We start from the raw sequence: 18,286 nt of genomic DNA, 5'->3' as shown, positions 1-18,286 counted from the left end.
CTTATAGCCTGTCTCCCAAGCAGTTCATAAAGGAGCATCAGCACCTCAGGATGCCAAGGGTCACACCAAGTCACCTGCCAAGGACTTGATTTGAGGACCTACTCTGCCTTGAGCACATCAGCACTAGGCCCTTGCCATGGGCTCCCATCAAGAAAATGGGTGCCGAGTCCTCAGTTTTTATAGAATTATAAGGTTAATCCGAGTGAACAGGCCTAATCCAGAATATAGGAAGAGCAAAGGCAGCTCATGTGACACAGCTGTCTGACTCTAACCTTTCCAACAGGCAGCTCTGATGAAAAAAACTATTTTCTGACACAGGCACGGCATACACTGAGCCTCAAGAACTCTTTAACACAGTCTCATGCAGTACACCCATTTACAAGCAGGGCAAGCTGGATATGGCACAGCCAAAACTTACTCTGAAGAATCATGGGCCCATGCGAACTCCTGGGCAGACCCAAAGCTCTTGTTTCTCAATGCCATTGCTGTGTAGATGATATACTCGCCATCACCACACACCACGACAAACCTAGAAATTACAGAAGCCAGGGAGGGAAGTACACAGGACCAAGGACATGTTTGAGTTAAGAAACAATGATTCACAGTTATGGTAAAATATTTCTGATAACAACATTATTTCAGTTGACTGTTACAATTGAACCTAATTATCTTTTAATGTTATACATCTCTTTGAATAAACAGCTAGATATAAATATTCCACCCAACAAATCCTAAAGCAAATTATGAAGACGGGGTTATTGCTGGGCGTACTGCAATGTCTTTCTTTTATTTAAACAAAGGAGATGGGCACAGGAAGATGAGAATGGCTGGAGATGTACGGGGTAAGATTCCAATAATTCAACTGCTATGTGCTGAGCACCAAGATGACTAGTACTTTGCTTATTACATTTATACCATAAGAAGGTACTATCTTGTTGGAAGATGATCTTCATTTTAAAGCTGATCATTCAAATGAATAAAAACATCTCACTTCAGTTTTCAATGACTGTTAATCAAAATTAAGATATTTTAGCTTATTAAATGAGTAAAAACAGAATGCTGCAGTCAAAATTTTCTCAAGACATAAAACAAGTCTCTTTAAAAGCTCTAATTTAGAACACTGTGTTGGCTGCTATTGGATTGCCAAAGGTGAAATGCAAAACTTAAAAGCAAAAAATGTTTTATGATACTAAGGGGAAAATATATAATGTGTTAATCTTCATAAAAAGGTTTTATTAGAAATAATTATGAACGTCATTTACTGAACTAGGCAGCATACTTGGTTTATATATTTTATCTTTTTTAACACTCAGGATAGCAGTGTAAAAGGCCCATATCTATTGTAAAATAATTTTTAAAGCTCTACAAGTTAAATTCATTATGCTAGCAACTCTTCTCTCACAAGATGTTTCGGTGCTTTATAAATCTTAAGGGAGGAATAGAAACGATGGTTCAAATAACAGTAAAGAAAAAGAATTATTGCCAATCCCAAAGCTTGTTCTAAAAATATATACCTCAGAGCCTCGAAGCCAGGTTTTTTTGTTTGTTTGTTTGTTTGTTTTTTGTTTTTTAGGTGAGGTAACCCTTGTTTGACCTCACAGATTGCAAGGACCTTGTCAGCTTACAATCCCTTATTTTTTATTTTAATTTTTTTTTTTATGCCTATAGCACCTGGTCTTCCTAGGTGGTCTCCCATCCAAGTACGAACCAGACACGACCCTGCTTAGCTTCCGAGATCAGATGGGATTGAGCTTGTTCAGGGTGCATGCTCGTAGATGCCAGCTTTTCTTAAGAGCAATGAGTCAGCAAATATTGAGAGAACACTTTCTAATTCTCAGGATAAGACATGATCCCTGCCCTCAAAGGAGCACAAGAACATGAAACCCAATACATCTGAAATAAGAGTAAACCAAAACCATCTAACTGTTCAAAATTGTGTGATGGGACCAAGCCAGGAAGGCAAATATAGTTCACCTTGCATGCCAACTTGATCGGCTGGTATGGCTGCCTGCAGCAGTGCTGAGGATTATGAGGCCAGGGCAAAGCTCAATGAGGAATGCCCACCATAGGGCAGGAATGTATATGCTATGGATATGCAAACCCTACTCTAACACAAAAGCTCAGAAAGAGATTTCGGTGATGGCTTACCTCCCATTAGGATTGTGCTGAATAGTCTGAGGGTATATCTCACAACTGCCCATATCCTTTACTGCCAGTGGCAATCTTTCTCCATCTTTAATTTCAGCATCTCCCATTGCTTTTAGGTTGGCCTGCTGGACTTCTGAATGCTTGGCCCAAATTATCTTTCCATTGGCATCCATGGACATGGCAGGTTCCTCCCGACCAAGCTGAAAGATAAATAACTCTTAGCAATGAAAAGGCAAACAAAACAACAAAATAAACATTTTCTATTTTCATTTAATAGACAGCTCCTTTCTTCTGCTTCAAACCTCCAGTGCTTAATCTCTTGTACTTAATAAAAAAAGTGCCAGTTTAAGAAAACTGGTGACTTGGAAAATAACTGTACTAAAACACAAGAAAAATTGCTTCCCCGTGTGCATTTATTCAAAGACAGTATAATTAGAGATTACCTTAACAATGATACTCCCTTCATCATAGCCCAAAGCAACGTTGTTGGACCCTCTCAGGCTGGCCACACACCACACCCTCTCCATTCCATAATTCAGTGTGCTTTCAAGGCGATATGTGCTTGAGTGCCATATACGCACGGTGCCTAAAAAGAATAACATGAACATTCTCTTTTAATTCGAATATCTGACAATAAACTGTGTCAGGTGAACCAGCCACAAGGAAGTCTTTATATTTAAATATAAAACACTTCCTGGCAGTTTAATTTTTTTACCTATAGTCCATAAGTGATTTTATAAAGCAACATATATAAATTAATACAAAATGTACAAAAAACTAAAATTAAGAAATGTAATTTTAAGTGTGAACTAATGGCAGTATTCTTGGGTCCAGTGCCTACTATGTGCCAGGTGCTTTATACACGTAATTTCTTCTCATCCTTTTGCTATAATCCTTTAAGGTGGATATACACTTGTTCTCATTTCACAATTTGCCCAAACCACACATCCGTAAAGAGGCAGAACCTGCATTTGATCCCAAGTTTTAAGACTCCAAAGCACAGGCTTTTTCATTTTCTCTAGGACTTTTCTGGATATCCTCTTATTTAAATACTAGAGTCAAAACACATTAAAATGATGATGATGTCCCTTTACTCTTTATAGCTTAAATATTTTACTCTAATATAAGTATTAAAAATCCACAGAAACCTCCAATTACAATGCAGGGCACTACCTAACTTAAATATCCACTTACTAATTATGAGCATAGGAATAAACATATACTTTCAACTTACCATCTTCTGAACCTGTGATGATGATTGGTAACTCGGGATGAAAACTGGCACAAGATACATTTTGGGCATGTCCCTCCAGTGTCTGTACACATGTTTTATTCTGTAATCAAGACACAGAAAATATTATTATTAGTGAAAAACAAGTAACGTCCTTCATTTTCCCAGATTTATTACAAAATGATAGTGGTTATGACAGTCTTAAAAGTATTCAATACAGACATTTGTAAAATACAATTATCTTGTGTATACATATTTCCTTATTATTTGATAGTACAGGCAAACGTAAATGTAAATATCACATTTAAAGATGAATACACGTGCGCGCGAAAGATCTCTGGTTTTCATCTGAGTATTTTCCCTCAAATTCCTAGGATAATGTCTTCAATATTTTTATTCTGTATTTAAATACAAATTTGAATAAGTTCCTACGTAAAACTGGTTTTCTAGGCCTCATTTTATTAACAACCTGGGGAAATTTTGATGTGAAAAACAAATAAGTAAAAAATAACAAAATCTAGAAGATAATAAGCATAGTAACAGGAATTCATAACTAAGTTTACGACAGTCTTTGAGGCAAAATGGTCGTACTGTGGCTATGTCATGGCATGATCTATCTGCTAGCTTTCATATATAAATGGAAGTCTGCCGATGAGGATACCAAAGGATGTAATAACTCATTTTAATTAAAATGTTAGAATTTCTAATCTCTACTTTAAAATGAAAAATAAATATGACGGCATTTTATTTTTAAAATCTTTATGGGGAACTCTGGGACTATAGTTTAGTTGCAAATACTGAGGCCTTAAGTTATTATGCTATGAACAGAGTTAAACAACCCAAGTTTTAATTATCCTATAAGAAACCATAAGAAGCATATTTAACACATGGCAAGTATGGTTATAAAAGAACTGTACCTGATAGTCCCATATTTTAACTAGACGGTCATCTGCACCTGAAATGAGATATGGTTTGTCGCCACCACTGTAGTAATCGATGCAATTGACGCCTTTCTCATGTCCCTCCAAAGTGAAGTTTGGTGATGAAGAGCCCAGCTGCCATACCTTCAGAGAGCAACAGCACCTGCCAGTCAATATGAGTCCTTGCTTTTCAGAAGACAGTTCTACCCTACTTCTGACATATATAAAATGCAAAAGCCCAGGAGAGAGAAGCTACAGAATGTTCATCTTTTTCACCCATTTGTATCTGTTCTTTCTCACTTTACCTAAATTTCCAAAGGGCAGATATATTATGGTACAATCTGAAAATGCCAATTTTCAGCCTTTTATGCCTAGAGAATAAGATTCAGTGGCTTTATGATGAAACTAGGAATCTGATTTTTAACAAACACCCCGGGTAACCCACAACTACACTTTGAGGAATGCTACTTTAAGAGCAGGAAATAATTTTATGAGAGATTTAATAGAAGACTAATGAAAGTGGATTTAGTAAGATATATTAAAACCAGAACATTACTTCTTAATTAAAAGTATGGAAAAGTAGTCAAACATTACTACAGCACTGGTATTGAGCTTTATCTTTACAAATATTTAATGAGTGCCTATTAAATGGAAGGCTCTGCAGGAAGCATAATGACGTGTAAACAAGTGTTTACCATTTACTATATACACCAAAGACAATTCTTATCTTTAAAATATACCTAATTTAGTGAAAAAGTTCAAGACTACTTCAAAGTTTCTGACCAATGTCAAAAGCAAGGACAATCCAATGAAAGGAAAAAAGGTTAAAACTCTAAGATATTTAGACATATAACATTTAATAATAAACTGTCAGAGAAATAACATATAATATTTTATATAAATTAAAGGAAAATAAAATTGTTCTATAGCTATAAGCAATACATGTATGCAAAGTTAGTGCAATATATAATTTTTAAATCTATGTATATAGAGATATTTTATAAACTGTAATGGAAAAAAGAATATGATTGCATTCACTGCAACATATACTAGGCATCTAGTACAGGCAAAGCACCGTGATGTTTGCTAATGAAAGCCTATTAGGGGGAGGAGGGTAACAAACAGTTCCTGCTCCAAACATCAACATTTCATAGAATAAAGATTTCTGAAGACACATTATTATTCAGAAGCAACAGCATGGAAGGAATGGGATGAGCGTAACTGGATGTGTCTAGAGGTGAAATGGATGTCTGAAGAGAGTAAATAATCATGCTCAGCCTTGAAAGATAAGTAATTCTCCAGAAGAAAATAAATTAAATAGGGACAATAAAGAGTACTGCAGGCAGAGGGAACAGCTAAATAAAGTAAGGTTCTGTGAACATTCATGGCATCTCTAAAGAATGGAGAGTTATAGGAGCTACCTCTTGATATTAGCTGAGGTTTCTCTTGGGAACCTTTGTATTCCACACTAAGACATTTGGACTTTATCCTTAGGTTGGCAACTGATTAGAATCCATCTTTTAGAAAGATAACTGACAGCAATATTGAGAAATGGAGTAAGAGAAAGAAAATGGAAGTGCATGAAATTTAAATATAAAACATTAATAATAAGCAGAAGTCAACAACGAATACACTAAAAGGAGAGGAAATAGTAACCTAGAGAATTTATGGGCATTTTTCATATTCTGGGTGTGCAAAGGTTTAAAATCTTACAACATATTCCTTCCATGTAGAAAAACACTCCTTCATTAAGAACACTAAGTTGCTATAATACTTTTCTAAACAGATTCCTTCTGGGTCCAAGTCAGAAGTCCTATTTTAACTTCAAAATGAACTTCTGAGAAAAACTTTTAAAATGGGAATAACTTAACTGGGTAGCCAGCAGTAAAATACCTAAAACAACTATATTTCACCAATAATCATAACTGACACAAATAGTGGACACCCTACCTTGATGGTCCTGTCCAAAGATGCACTGGCAAACTGATTGTTATCTTTAGGGTTGATCACGATCTGCATAACATAATGGGTGTGTCCTTCAAACACTTGTGAGCAAGACCATTTTTTATCCCAGTCCCAGAGCTTGATAAGCATGTCATCTAGGCCGAAAGAAAGTCTCAAGTTAGTTGTAATTCCTATTTCTTTCATTCAGAACTAAGTCTCTGTGTCTTCTAAGGCAGCAAATCTAACGCATATCATACATTCCATGACTTACAGAAACAGAATCAAAATTGAACAGATTTTTCAAAATCCTTATTTATTTTTAAGAATAAACTTATAGAAAAAATAGAGAAATTACTAATAGCAAATATAAAAATTTCATGGAAAATTTTAAGAAAGACTCTGGGCTTTACACAATAACAAAGAGTAATGCAAGTTTGATTAGGTCTGAGTGAATAACAATGGCAATGCCTATTTAGGGAATAGGCATTTCTAATGTTGGTTAAAAAAAGTTTTAAATTACTTCTCAACTTTTAATTTAAAATTTTTTTAAAGAGCTACTACCAATTTAGTGCAACTTGTATTTAATTGCCCTCCAAAAGGTCCACTGTTTTATACATAATACCAAGGAGCAAACCAGTCTGAATATAAAGGTAAAACTAACTAGAGTATATGGCAGCTTGCCAAAAATTCATTCATCAGCATGTGAATTAGCTTTCTGTTCAGCAGATGTTTAAATATCTAGACCTTCAAGTCTTCCCTGACAGGAATGGGAGCAACTGCTATATAAATCCTAAGCAGAGTTGCTATTTCATTAAAATATAAAAGAAAAGTAGCATCAATAGCAAGTTAATGGATTTAAACAGTTTAAAGGCTGTATGGAATTAGAACTCTACTTGTAACAGCAGTAAAGAATTGCATGTATCACTGAATGAAAATGAATTATTCAAAGCGATGCATGTGACCAAAAGAGGTCACCTCTTACCGCTGCTAGTTAGAATGAAAGGCTGGGTTGGATGAACAGCAATACAGCGAATATAGTCTGAGTGTGCTTCAAACATGTGAACTCTCTCCAGAGTATTGTAATTGAATACTCTAATCTGCATGTCATCCTAGAAATAAAAATTTAAAACCATCATTATTGTTATGAAGTGAACGGCAAGGAAAAAAACACTAAAGGCTGGAGGTATAAAGTCCATGCTTTAAAACATTGCACTAATTAACAAATCAGGAATCAAAATTCTGCAACTCATTTACATAATCATCTCAGAAAATGGGATTAAATGTTCATATAATTACTTACTGCTCCCGTCACAACCCAATTCTTCCTTGCAACAAACTTTGCAGCTCGAACAGGAAGATCACACACTTCAAATGTTTTCACCAGTGTCTTTAAAATGTAACAAGAATATACACTTTGAGTTATGAGAAAATAACTGAAAAATCTATTGTTATATTTAAAATATCCAAGTATTTAGGTCACTTCTAATTTAAAAATATTCTCAGGCTAAAATATGAAAGCTCAATAAGTCAAGTGAAAAAAAAAAGACCATTTTTTTCTTTAACAGATTCAAAATTAAAATACTTACAAAAGATAAAAGCGAGCAAATGTTCACGGGATGGAATTCCAGATCCTCTGTGCTCCAGCCCTTCTCTCTGTCTCTAGTCTCATCTTTGCCTACTCCCAACCTTACCTTTGCTCCTGTTCCCTCAGCCTGAAAGCTCGCCCACAGAACCTTCTACTCCTCTTTCATAACTTAGCACCTTCATAATTATGTGTTTAATGTCAATCTTTCCTGCTATGCTCAAGGGCAGAAATCTTCACCACCATATTCCAAGAGCCTAAAACAGCGTCTAAGAAATAGCCATTGTATCATAAGTATTTTCTGAATGAATTAGCTCTTAAGTTTCTTCTTTTAAAAATTAAACCCATAAACTCAAAACACTTATAAAAAATATGACTCTCTTAAACACTTCAACATATGCTCCCATACAAATGCTATTTATCTCTTTAAACTATGAGAACACAGTGATTTAGATGTCCCTCCTAGCTGCTGAGAATGGGGCAATATACACAGCGTAAAGGTAGAAAGCTAGAACACCCTCCTAGAAAAAGCAGGTATGAATGCATTTCTTTGTCCTCCCACTGTAATTCCTTGTTCTTTCAAATTCTAAAAATCAAACTATGATTTTTCAATCTCTCTTTTTATGCCATAGAGTAATAAAAACAGCACAATCTTACTGATTAACCACGTGCACTAAATAAAAAGAATAGGGTCTGGTTCATTAGAACTGTTGAGCCTACTCTGGCTTGGGAAGATTCTTCAGGCAAATACTGAATTAATGGGGACAAAGCTCCAACTATACAACCACTTACAGCTGACTGTGATAAGACACTGAAAGGCAGACAGAACATGCAACCTATGATAAAAATCCACAAAAACTCATACGGAGCCAACAAATCCAGGGATCTGCTGAGCGATAAAAATAAAGCAGCTGTAGAACAAACAGTCATGGTGCAAGTCCACGTTAAGTGCTGTGGATGATAAAATGACACGACGGTCTCCACACTCTAGAAGCAAAACAATCTAAAGACAAGGAAATGATACACACACAACATATAAACGCCTGATATAAGTTAGGAAAATAATGACAAACCTGTTGTACCTTATAGGTCCCATACACAATTTACCTAATTTGATTTAATCCTTTTGACAATCCTGTGATGTAGGGAAGGAAACAATATCATCTTCATTTCAGATAATAGAGCCTTAACATGAGCTTGCCTGTATCATTTAATTAGCAAGATGTCTTCCAATTCTAACATACTGGTTGTTAAACCATTGTAGCCACCACCTTAAAGAATAATATATCTCCTTATCTGAAATTCAAGTACATTTGAATTTACTTCCAAAAACTTTGTTGCCTTTTTCAAAATTTTTTCTCTCAATATACATGAGTGGCAACAACTTCTGGTGGTAGTAAATGGGTGGGGTGGGGTGGTGGGGTAGGGAATTAGGGGGAAGCAAAAGTGGATCAACCATTTGCCAAAATCTTATTGAGTATCTACTAGAAATCTTGACTGCCAGGTACACAGTTGGGGTAAGAGTGAGAAATAAGATTAGAATAATTTTTTCCCCTACAAAACCTCCATTCTTGAAGGAAATAAGAAAACTGAACAAGATACTACCAATGAAATAAATTACGAAAGGGCAAGTAGAAAGCTTTACGGGAGGGCACAGAAGGGTACAAAAGAGAAAAACAAGACAAAATAGATGATCCAGATGATGTTACAGTAAAAACTAGAAAAAGATAAGGGAAGTACATCTGGGTTTTAGAATACACTATAGTGTATATAAATAAGTAATGTGCTGTGTATACACAGAAAATAAAATTTTAAATGTTAAAAAAATATATACTACAGTGACTTGACAGAACTGAGAAACGGCTAAATGGATCTGACAGAAGGGCTCCCTAGGAAGAATTAGGAAGTGTGGCAAAGGTGAGGGGAGGCATCAACATTATTTGTTATATATATAAAATCAGAAAGGTTTTAAACATTTGGGTAGAGAAGTAGACAAAAACAAAAAACAATGCATATTATCTGCATCCAGGCAAAGGAATTCATAGGGTAAACATGAAATTGCAGAAGGCAGAAATCCTAAAACAGTGATATAGTAATAAATGGAATGTTTATTATTCATTAGTGCAACAAATGATTAGTAAGCACTTACTACTATGTATCAGGTAATGTTATAGGCACTGGGACACAGCAGAGAACAGTGTTAATGTGTACGAAATGCCACTGATGGGGTCTTGGTGTAGTGCACATCACTACTCTTTCATTATAGTGATATAGGGCTGTAATGATGTTTTTAGGTTCACTCCTAACCCTGGTTCCCTAAACCTGTTTTTACCATCTTAAATTCCTCAAAGTAAATTTTATTTGGATTTTAAGAACTTAACCTTGGATGTTTAGGATAATTCTGTATAAGCAGACATGTGTATGATATAGAGCTGACTATATAATCTGTACTTTGTAAAAATTAAAGATGATCAAGAAAGTCTGGAAAATATGATACACTAATTTGAAGGATATACTATTTACTCAGATGAAGGATAAAATAAGCATTTAAAGCAAGTATTTCATAAAAATGCATATTCTCATGTGTAATTGAAAGCTGACTACAAATATTTCTCTGATAAAATCTATAACTTGTACAACTGATTGAAAGTTATCTGCATATAATTATATTGGGCACTTGGTTAAAAAAAAAATTAAAAAGCCCTTTCTTAAGACTGTTAGAATAGCCACTAAATGGAAAATTAAGTACTATTAAATACTTTTGCTCGCTAGAGCAAGTGATCTTATATTGGTGTCAGTTTCCTTAATTTCAAAAGAAAGCTAATACTACCTACATCAGACTTTAACATTTCAGCACTATATACAACAAGCCCAGAACAGTTTTTCCTGCAGCTATATCCTCATAAATGTTAGTTCTTCTTTATTAAAAACACATGTACCAATCTGAGAAAGCAGTCTGCATATAGCTACTGCATATAGTTCTCTTCTCTCATTCTAAGCACAGTTTAACACAGTATTTCTAATGAAGTCCTTTAATATTTTTACCTGTGTTTCATGATTCCAAACGCACACACTACCATTGTAAAGACTTGCCAACATCCATGGCTCTGTAGGATGCAAATCCACACTCTTTACTCGATCGGATCGAGCAGTTAGCTTTCTCTTGATATCAAGTCGTAAAGGCTAAGAAAAAACAACATAAAACACAAACATGAAATTGCCAAATAAAATGTTTGAGATCTTAACTAAAAACAGTACATTAACAGGCCTACAAAATAATTCAATTTTTACTTTGCTCAATTATAGACAGTTTCGCGTCTAAACATTTGGATAGAGTAGACCAAAAAACAAACAACCCCCTCCAAAAAAACAACACAGAATGCATGTTATTGGGATTAAGGTAAAGGAATTCACAAAATTAATTCTACCTCTTTACCCATATATACAAAAAATATATTTTAAAAAACTAAATTTATAGCAGCAGTTGTCAAACTTTTGGTCTCAGGACCCCTTTACACTCGTAAAAAATTTTAAGGACCCTAAAAAACTTTTGTTTATATGGCTTATATCTACTGATATTTACCATGTTAAAAACAGAATTTAGACAACTTGTTTTTCAAATAACAAAAATAAACTCATTTCATGTTAACAAGTTATGAAAAACAACTATATTTTCATGAAAAACAACTATTTTTTCAAAAGAAATTTAGTGAGAAGAATGGCAATGTTTTACATTTTTGCAAAACTTTAAATTCTGACCTATTAGAAGACCATTGGTTTTTCACATCTGCTTTGGCAGTCAATATGTTTTGGTTGATGTATAGGAAAAAGAAACATGGCCTCACAAAGATAGTTAGGAACATTTTAATATTTTTTTCAAAAGATTTTAGATATTTTCTTTGATTTCATACTAAAACTTAACATGTGGTAGTTTCTTAAGGTTATTGTAATGTGAAATCTGAAACCATGTAAATGAACTTTTCATACTTTCGTTACTTAAAATCCATTGGTCTATTCTGTATTTTTACTTATTTTTTAATTCTTCAATTACAGGTGACATTCGATATTTTATATTAGTTTCAGGTGTATAGCATAGTGGTTAGATATTTATATAATTTATGAAGTGATCCCCCTGATAAGTCTAGTACCTACCTCTGTACTGTATTTTGAATAGAGCTTTCACTCATGTATCATTTTGTAAAATTATGCATTGGTCATTTTAGAAATTTTGATTCAATGGATTATGCAGATCTTCCAAATGTTGACACATTTCATCATACAGTATCAAAATCACATTCATTAACATCACCATCAACCTCAACTGATAAGTTTTTAAGTATCAGAAACCTGTTTAGGTCAGTGACAGTTTTCTAAAATTCTTTCACTGGAAAGCTCTAATTTTATAATCAGTAATAAATACTATCAAGACCAAATAACTTCTTTTACTTTTTAGAAAATGTCTGCCAAACAATCGAGTCTGAAAGACCAGAGTTTGTCAGCCATTGTTTACAGTAAAGCTAGCAACTTAAACAGTAAGCAACAGAAGTGCTTTTTGTGTAATTCCCATTTCATCATATAAAATAATTAGAAGATGTATACTTGAGTGTTGAGAAGTGATAAAATTAATTTTTACTGCTGCATCAATGACATTCTTAATGAAACTGGCTTTAAAAAAATTGTGTGATAATGAAAAATATACTATACTAGACACTGCACCAGCAGTTTTGCCTTCCACTGCTTTTACAGCATCAGTGCAAATATCAACATAGTGAAAAAGGCCAACTGCGTCTTACTAGTTTTCATTTGTGGACCTCCTAAAAGCACGGGGGATCGTGGACCACACTTTGAGAACACTTGGTTTACAGAATATCCAGTAAACATAAAATATCAAAATCACAACTCCTGCCCATATCATTTGTGTCACATCAGAAAATATTCTTAACAAGAGTTATTCATTAAGTCTTAGTAACCCTAAACTATAATATTAATCAAAATACTACAGTATTGGCATAAAAACAGACACACAAATCAATGGAACAGAATAGAGAGCCCAGAAATAAACCTTTACATATATATGGTCAATTTATTTATGACAAAGGAGCGAAGAATATATAACGGGGAAGGGCTAGTCTCTTCGATAAATGTTGTTGGGAAAACTGGACAGCCATATGCAAAACAATGAAACTGGACCCCTATCCTACACCATACACAAAAATTAACTTAAAACCATAAAACTAGAACATAGGAAAAAAGCTCCTTGACATCCATCTCAGAGATGATTTTTTGAATCTGACACCAAAAGCAAAGGCAACAAAAGCAAAAATAAACAAGTGGGACTACATCAAACGAATAAGCTTCTGCACGGTAAAGGGAACCATTAACAAAATGAATAGGTGATCTACTGAATGGGAGAAAATAAATGCAAATCACACATCTAATAAGGGGCTAATAGCCAGAACATATAAAGAACTCATAAAACTCAACAGCAAAAAAACAAAAAACAATCCAATTTTAAAATTGGCAGATCTAAATAGACATATTTCTAGTGAAGACATATGGATGGATGGCCAACAGGTACATGAAAAGATGCTCAACATCACTAATCATAGGAAAATGCAAATCAAAACATCTACCTCACACTTTTTAGAATGACTATTATCAAAATGACAAGAAAAAAGTGTGGGTGAGGATATGGAGAAAAGGAAACCTTTGTGCACTCTGGTGGGACTATAAATTGATGCAGCCACTATGGAAAACAGTGTGGAGTTTCCTCAAAAAATTAAAAATAGAACTACCAGATGATCCAGCAATTACGCTTTCAGGTATTTATCTGAAGAAAACAAAAGCAACTCAGAAAGATGCATGCACTCCTATGTTCATAGCAGCACCGTCCGTGCACAGTAGCCAAGACATGGAAACGACCCAAGTGTCCATCAATGGATGAATGAATAAAGAAAATGTGATATACATTTTATTATCTATATATAAATATATTTTATTTATATATTTATTATAGATATAAAATCAATGGAATATTATTCAGCCATAAAAAGAATGAAACCTTGCCACTTGCAACAATATGTATGGATGGACCTTGAAGATATTATGCAAAGTGAAATAAGTCAGACAGAAAGAGACAAATACTGTATATCACTTTTATGTGGAATCATAAAAACAAAACAAAACAAAAAAACCCAAGCGCATACATCTGTTCATAGAACAGATGGGTGGATGCAAGAGGTAGGGGATAAGTGTTTGATGAAATGGGAATCAAAGGGTACAAACTTCCAGCTACAAGTCATTAGGATGTAATGTACAGCATGGTGACTGTAGTTAATAACACTGTGTTGCATATTTGAAATTTGCTAAGAGCAGATCTTAAAAGTTCTCATCACAAGAAAAACAAACTATATATTGTGATGGATGTTAACTACACTAACTGTGGTGATCATTTCACAATACACACAAATATCTAATCATTATATTGTACACCTGAAACTAATATAATGTTATATGTCAATTATACCTCCATAAAAAAAAAATTGAGTTCTTTGGAGAAAAGTAGTAGATTTATTTTGGTAATAATATTAGTAAAGGCTAGGCAATGTAATGTGTGATCAATACAAGTTATATCCATGTCCATGAAGGCCTCTGGAGTCAAAATGGGAGTGTTTATAATATTTTAAAGGATTTAAGTTAAAGGAAACTAATAGAAATTAGAACAATTTTAAACAAGAACTAAAATACTCCCTCAAACCAGAAAATACTAATAGTTTAATACAGCCTTTTTCAACCTGGATTCCTCATCTAAACCACAGAACAGATAATGATTTAAATAACTTATTTTCCCAATTCTCCCAAGGATACCACTCTAGGAGAAAGTTAATTCATTATAAACATGATGCCTTAGGGCAGTAGTCTTAATTGTCTCTTGTAAGTAAATTGAAGAAGACTGATTTAAAATATATTTCCCCTTTAATGTGTCTTAAACACAATCTAAAAGTTTATCTGGCAAGCGGAGTTACTGTCAAATCTTTATTTTTGTGATCTTCCATGATGATCGTGAATGGGATAGAAATTTAAAATTACTTTCAACACAAAATGAAGGTCATTAATAATTTCAGCAGAGATTTCTTGAGACAAACACCTCACAAGGCTTATTCATCTTTTTTTCCATCTCTATCAAATTTGGGTTACTTAAAATCTTGTTCTTACTTCTATACATGCCTCCCTCACTTTTGGCAACCTATGCCTCTTGATTTAGTTTAAAAGATCATGGTTATTCGGCTCTTCATTACAATCACCACAAAATTTTTCTACTATCATACCTTTCTCTGATCTCAAACTTTCTACTTTAAAACCATCAACTTCACATTCTTTCCTCATTCGGGGAAGCAGAACCTTTTACTTCATTTACTTTTAAATTTTGCCCCATTAATTATCACAAATCTTAACTCCTTTTTCTGGTCTCCAGAATCAAGAAACATGAAGTGTTTATTATTATGTGCCAGAATCATGGTGGGGGCTTTCACATAAGCCAGTACATCTTGTACTTGTAGTAAATGACAAAACTGCACACTTAGAAACTATGTATATTTTGCCCTAAAAATGTTTTAAATAAATGATTACTAAGCAAAAGTGATGCTCCAGGAAGATGAGTTAGGGGAATGAGCAACCCCAGTATACCTTTACCTTCCCACAATGTACAAATCCCAGTTTCAAAACCACAGCCAAGAGCTCTTGCTATATTTCTCCCTACATTTAAGTGACCACTTTGAATGAGACATTATACTAGGCAGTCTGGAATACAAAGATACTCATAGTGTACCCTCAACTCTAAATGTCTATCTTCCCAAAGCTGGATTCATTTAGGACTCGGCCTAAATGCTACTGCCACCAATATGATCTGACTATTCCAGCCAGAAGTTTCCTTTCCTATGAGATTCTGTTAAAATTAAACCTTAATTTTAACCTTTAACGTTTATGTACATGTCCATTTTTGCTTTCTAGAGTAGATGCTCCTTAAGGGCAGATACATTGTTTATTCATGTTTTTATCCCCACAGCACCACACACACACACACACACACACACACACACACACACACACACACACAAGCACACCTTGGAGATGTTGGCAGTCTGGTTCCAAACCACCGCAATTAAGTGAGTTACACAAAATTTTTAGTTTCCCAGTGCATGTAAAAGTTATGTTTACAATAGTCTATTAAGCATGCAGTACCATTATATCTAAAAAACAATGTACTTATCTTAATTATAAAATACTTTATTGCTAAAAATGCTAACCATCATCTAAGCCTTTAGTGTGTTGTAATGTTTTTTGCTGGCAGAGGGTCTTACCTTCAATTTGTAAAAAAATGTAGTCACAGTACAACAAAACAAGGTATGCTTGTATTTAGATATGGGGTGTTTAAAGACAGTATAATTCAGGTATAGAAAATCAACCTGGATTCAAATTTCAGTTCCCCCATTCACTTCAAATGTGCAAAAGTGAACAGGTTTACTTAACTTCTCTCAGGTCTGACATAGGGAAAGGAGTGATAATACTATTACCTATACCTCTTAAGTTTTACGAGAAATAAATTCAGTGGTAAGCAGTTAGAACAGTGCCTGGTTACTGTAAAACAATACATAAATATTACTTATAACTCACTTTCCCAGCTGTGAGAATTTGGAGGCAAATGTTTTATAGCAAAGTGAATGGCACACAATAAACACTCTATGATAAACAAGTGAATAAATTCACATTTTGTATCTTACACAAATTTTAAATGTGTTAAAGAGGAAATACTTCACTATAAATACATACTCATAAACGTAAAGGTGCAAAAGAAAACTAATTCCACAGATCCAGGGGCCTTTTCCAATAATGTCCATTACTGAAAGCACAGCAGACCCCAGACCAAAGCAGGCCATTTGGTAATATAAAGTGGTAGAATTAAAAGACTTGAAGTCTTACTCAGGGGCTCTTAAACTGGAGTTCCAAGAAAGTTCACGGCTGAGGATGGGGGAGTGAGGCGGGGTGTCCATAATTTTATGCAATGCTGGGCTTCTCTATGCATTTTTCCTGGAAGTAACCATAACTTTCCTGGTTTCCCCAAGAAATCAATTTCTGTTGTAGTTCTAACTCTGTCTCAATTAGCCTGGACAAACTTAATTTTAAGTTGTTTTATTTTTAACTGCAAGATGAGAAACTTGGACTTATTAATTCCTAAAGTCTTTGAGCGCCAAAATCTTTGAACCTGTGCTTCATAACAATTTTTTTTTAAGGCGGGTTGTTTAAATATAAAATACTAACTTTCTTACATTTTTTCAGCAAAGATATTTTCGCTCTATTGTATTTTGTTTTCTTATTATACAACACTCTTGTGAAAAAGTATTTTGGGGCATTTTTGAGGGTGAGGGTGATTTTTTTAAAGTGCTGTCAGGCCCTGCATTCTATCAGCCACTATATTTGTGAACGCAGCATAGCAGTCCAAACAGTTTTAAAAACAATTCTCTAACCCTTCTTTTCTCCCTAGAAACCTAAGCCAGAATCCCAAAGTATTTGAAATTTCACTTTTGACTTCATATATACGTCAATCACTTTTTTTCGCTTTGCTTCTCTGCTTAAGTCCGTAGTTTGTAGTCAGTACACACCATACCAAAAATAAGTTCAACATGAGTGTAAGACCAGTTGTCACCGTTTTAAGGGCAGAATGGGGGTAGTTTTGCTAAATCCTTCTATGAGGTTCGTTTTGGGCCTCTTGTAGTTTCCCTGGACCACGGACCCCGCTGCAGACTTCTGGAGCTCTGTCAAATATTCAAGCACTGGAGGAGTCAGGGACCCCTAGATTCCGGGCATTGCCTCCCCAAACCATCCCGGATTCCTAGGTCCCATCGCCTCCGCCATCACAGAACGCAAAATGGACCAGGACCCCCGCAAGGCCTGAGGTGGTGGCCGCACCGGGAGCCCAAGCCGCTTCTTATCGCAACCTCCAGTCTAGAAGCCCCAGAAATTAGCCTCAACCGAAGGGGGCTTCGCTCCCTCCTGCAGAGTCTGGACCTACCATGGCTTCTTCAGTCCGTGGCCGGACGCCCTCACTTGCAAACGGCAACGCAACCCCCGAAGAGTCCCACCGACTCGCTGACCCACCGACTGACTGACGTGGAACTTCCGGGAGGTGATTCTCGCGATAATGGAGACGAGGACGCGAGCGCCTGAGCAAACCAGGCGTAAGGACTCACGTCTCCCAAGCCCCTCCCCAGTTTCCTAGGCAACGCTGCCTTTCAAACTGCAAAAGAGCCATCGCGGGGCGTTACCTCCGCCGCCAAAGGCTGTGACCTGGGGCTGCTGAACGTGGACGAGAACATGGAAACCTGGAGACAAAAAAAATGAGAAAAATGAAATGCTTAATCCCCGCTGGACGCTAACGGCAGGGGACGCTCCCCTTACAGTGGA

The 18,286-nt window shown here is 35.2% G+C and overlaps 1 protein-coding gene across 1 annotated transcript in view; it reads right to left on the bottom strand.

The window, feature by feature from the left end:
• COPB2 (COPI coat complex subunit beta 2) overlaps positions 1 to 18,029 on the bottom strand; it is a 30,762-nt gene extending 12,733 nt beyond the window's left edge. Inside the window, exons 1-10 of the mRNA XM_016151218.2 lie at positions 17,895 to 18,029; positions 10,871 to 11,008; positions 7,544 to 7,630; positions 7,226 to 7,352; positions 6,250 to 6,398; positions 4,297 to 4,443; positions 3,383 to 3,482; positions 2,592 to 2,734; positions 2,149 to 2,348; positions 419 to 529 (exon numbers count right to left, since the gene is read on the bottom strand). Coding sequence (XP_016006704.1) covers positions 419 to 529; positions 2,149 to 2,348; positions 2,592 to 2,734; positions 3,383 to 3,482; positions 4,297 to 4,443; positions 6,250 to 6,398; positions 7,226 to 7,352; positions 7,544 to 7,630; positions 10,871 to 11,008; positions 17,895 to 17,897 — 1,205 coding nt within the window. The 5' untranslated portion in view covers positions 17,898 to 18,029. The remainder of the gene's footprint in view (positions 1 to 418; positions 530 to 2,148; positions 2,349 to 2,591; positions 2,735 to 3,382; positions 3,483 to 4,296; positions 4,444 to 6,249; positions 6,399 to 7,225; positions 7,353 to 7,543; positions 7,631 to 10,870; positions 11,009 to 17,894) is intronic.
• Between the last annotated feature and the right edge of the window lie 257 nt (positions 18,030 to 18,286).

This window comes from Rousettus aegyptiacus, unplaced genomic scaffold (genome assembly GCF_014176215.1).
Source record: "Rousettus aegyptiacus isolate mRouAeg1 unplaced genomic scaffold, mRouAeg1.p scaffold_m13_p_4, whole genome shotgun sequence".
Lineage (NCBI taxonomy): Eukaryota > Metazoa > Chordata > Mammalia > Chiroptera > Pteropodidae > Rousettus > Rousettus aegyptiacus.
This window is presented reverse-complemented; position numbering and strand designations above follow the sequence as displayed.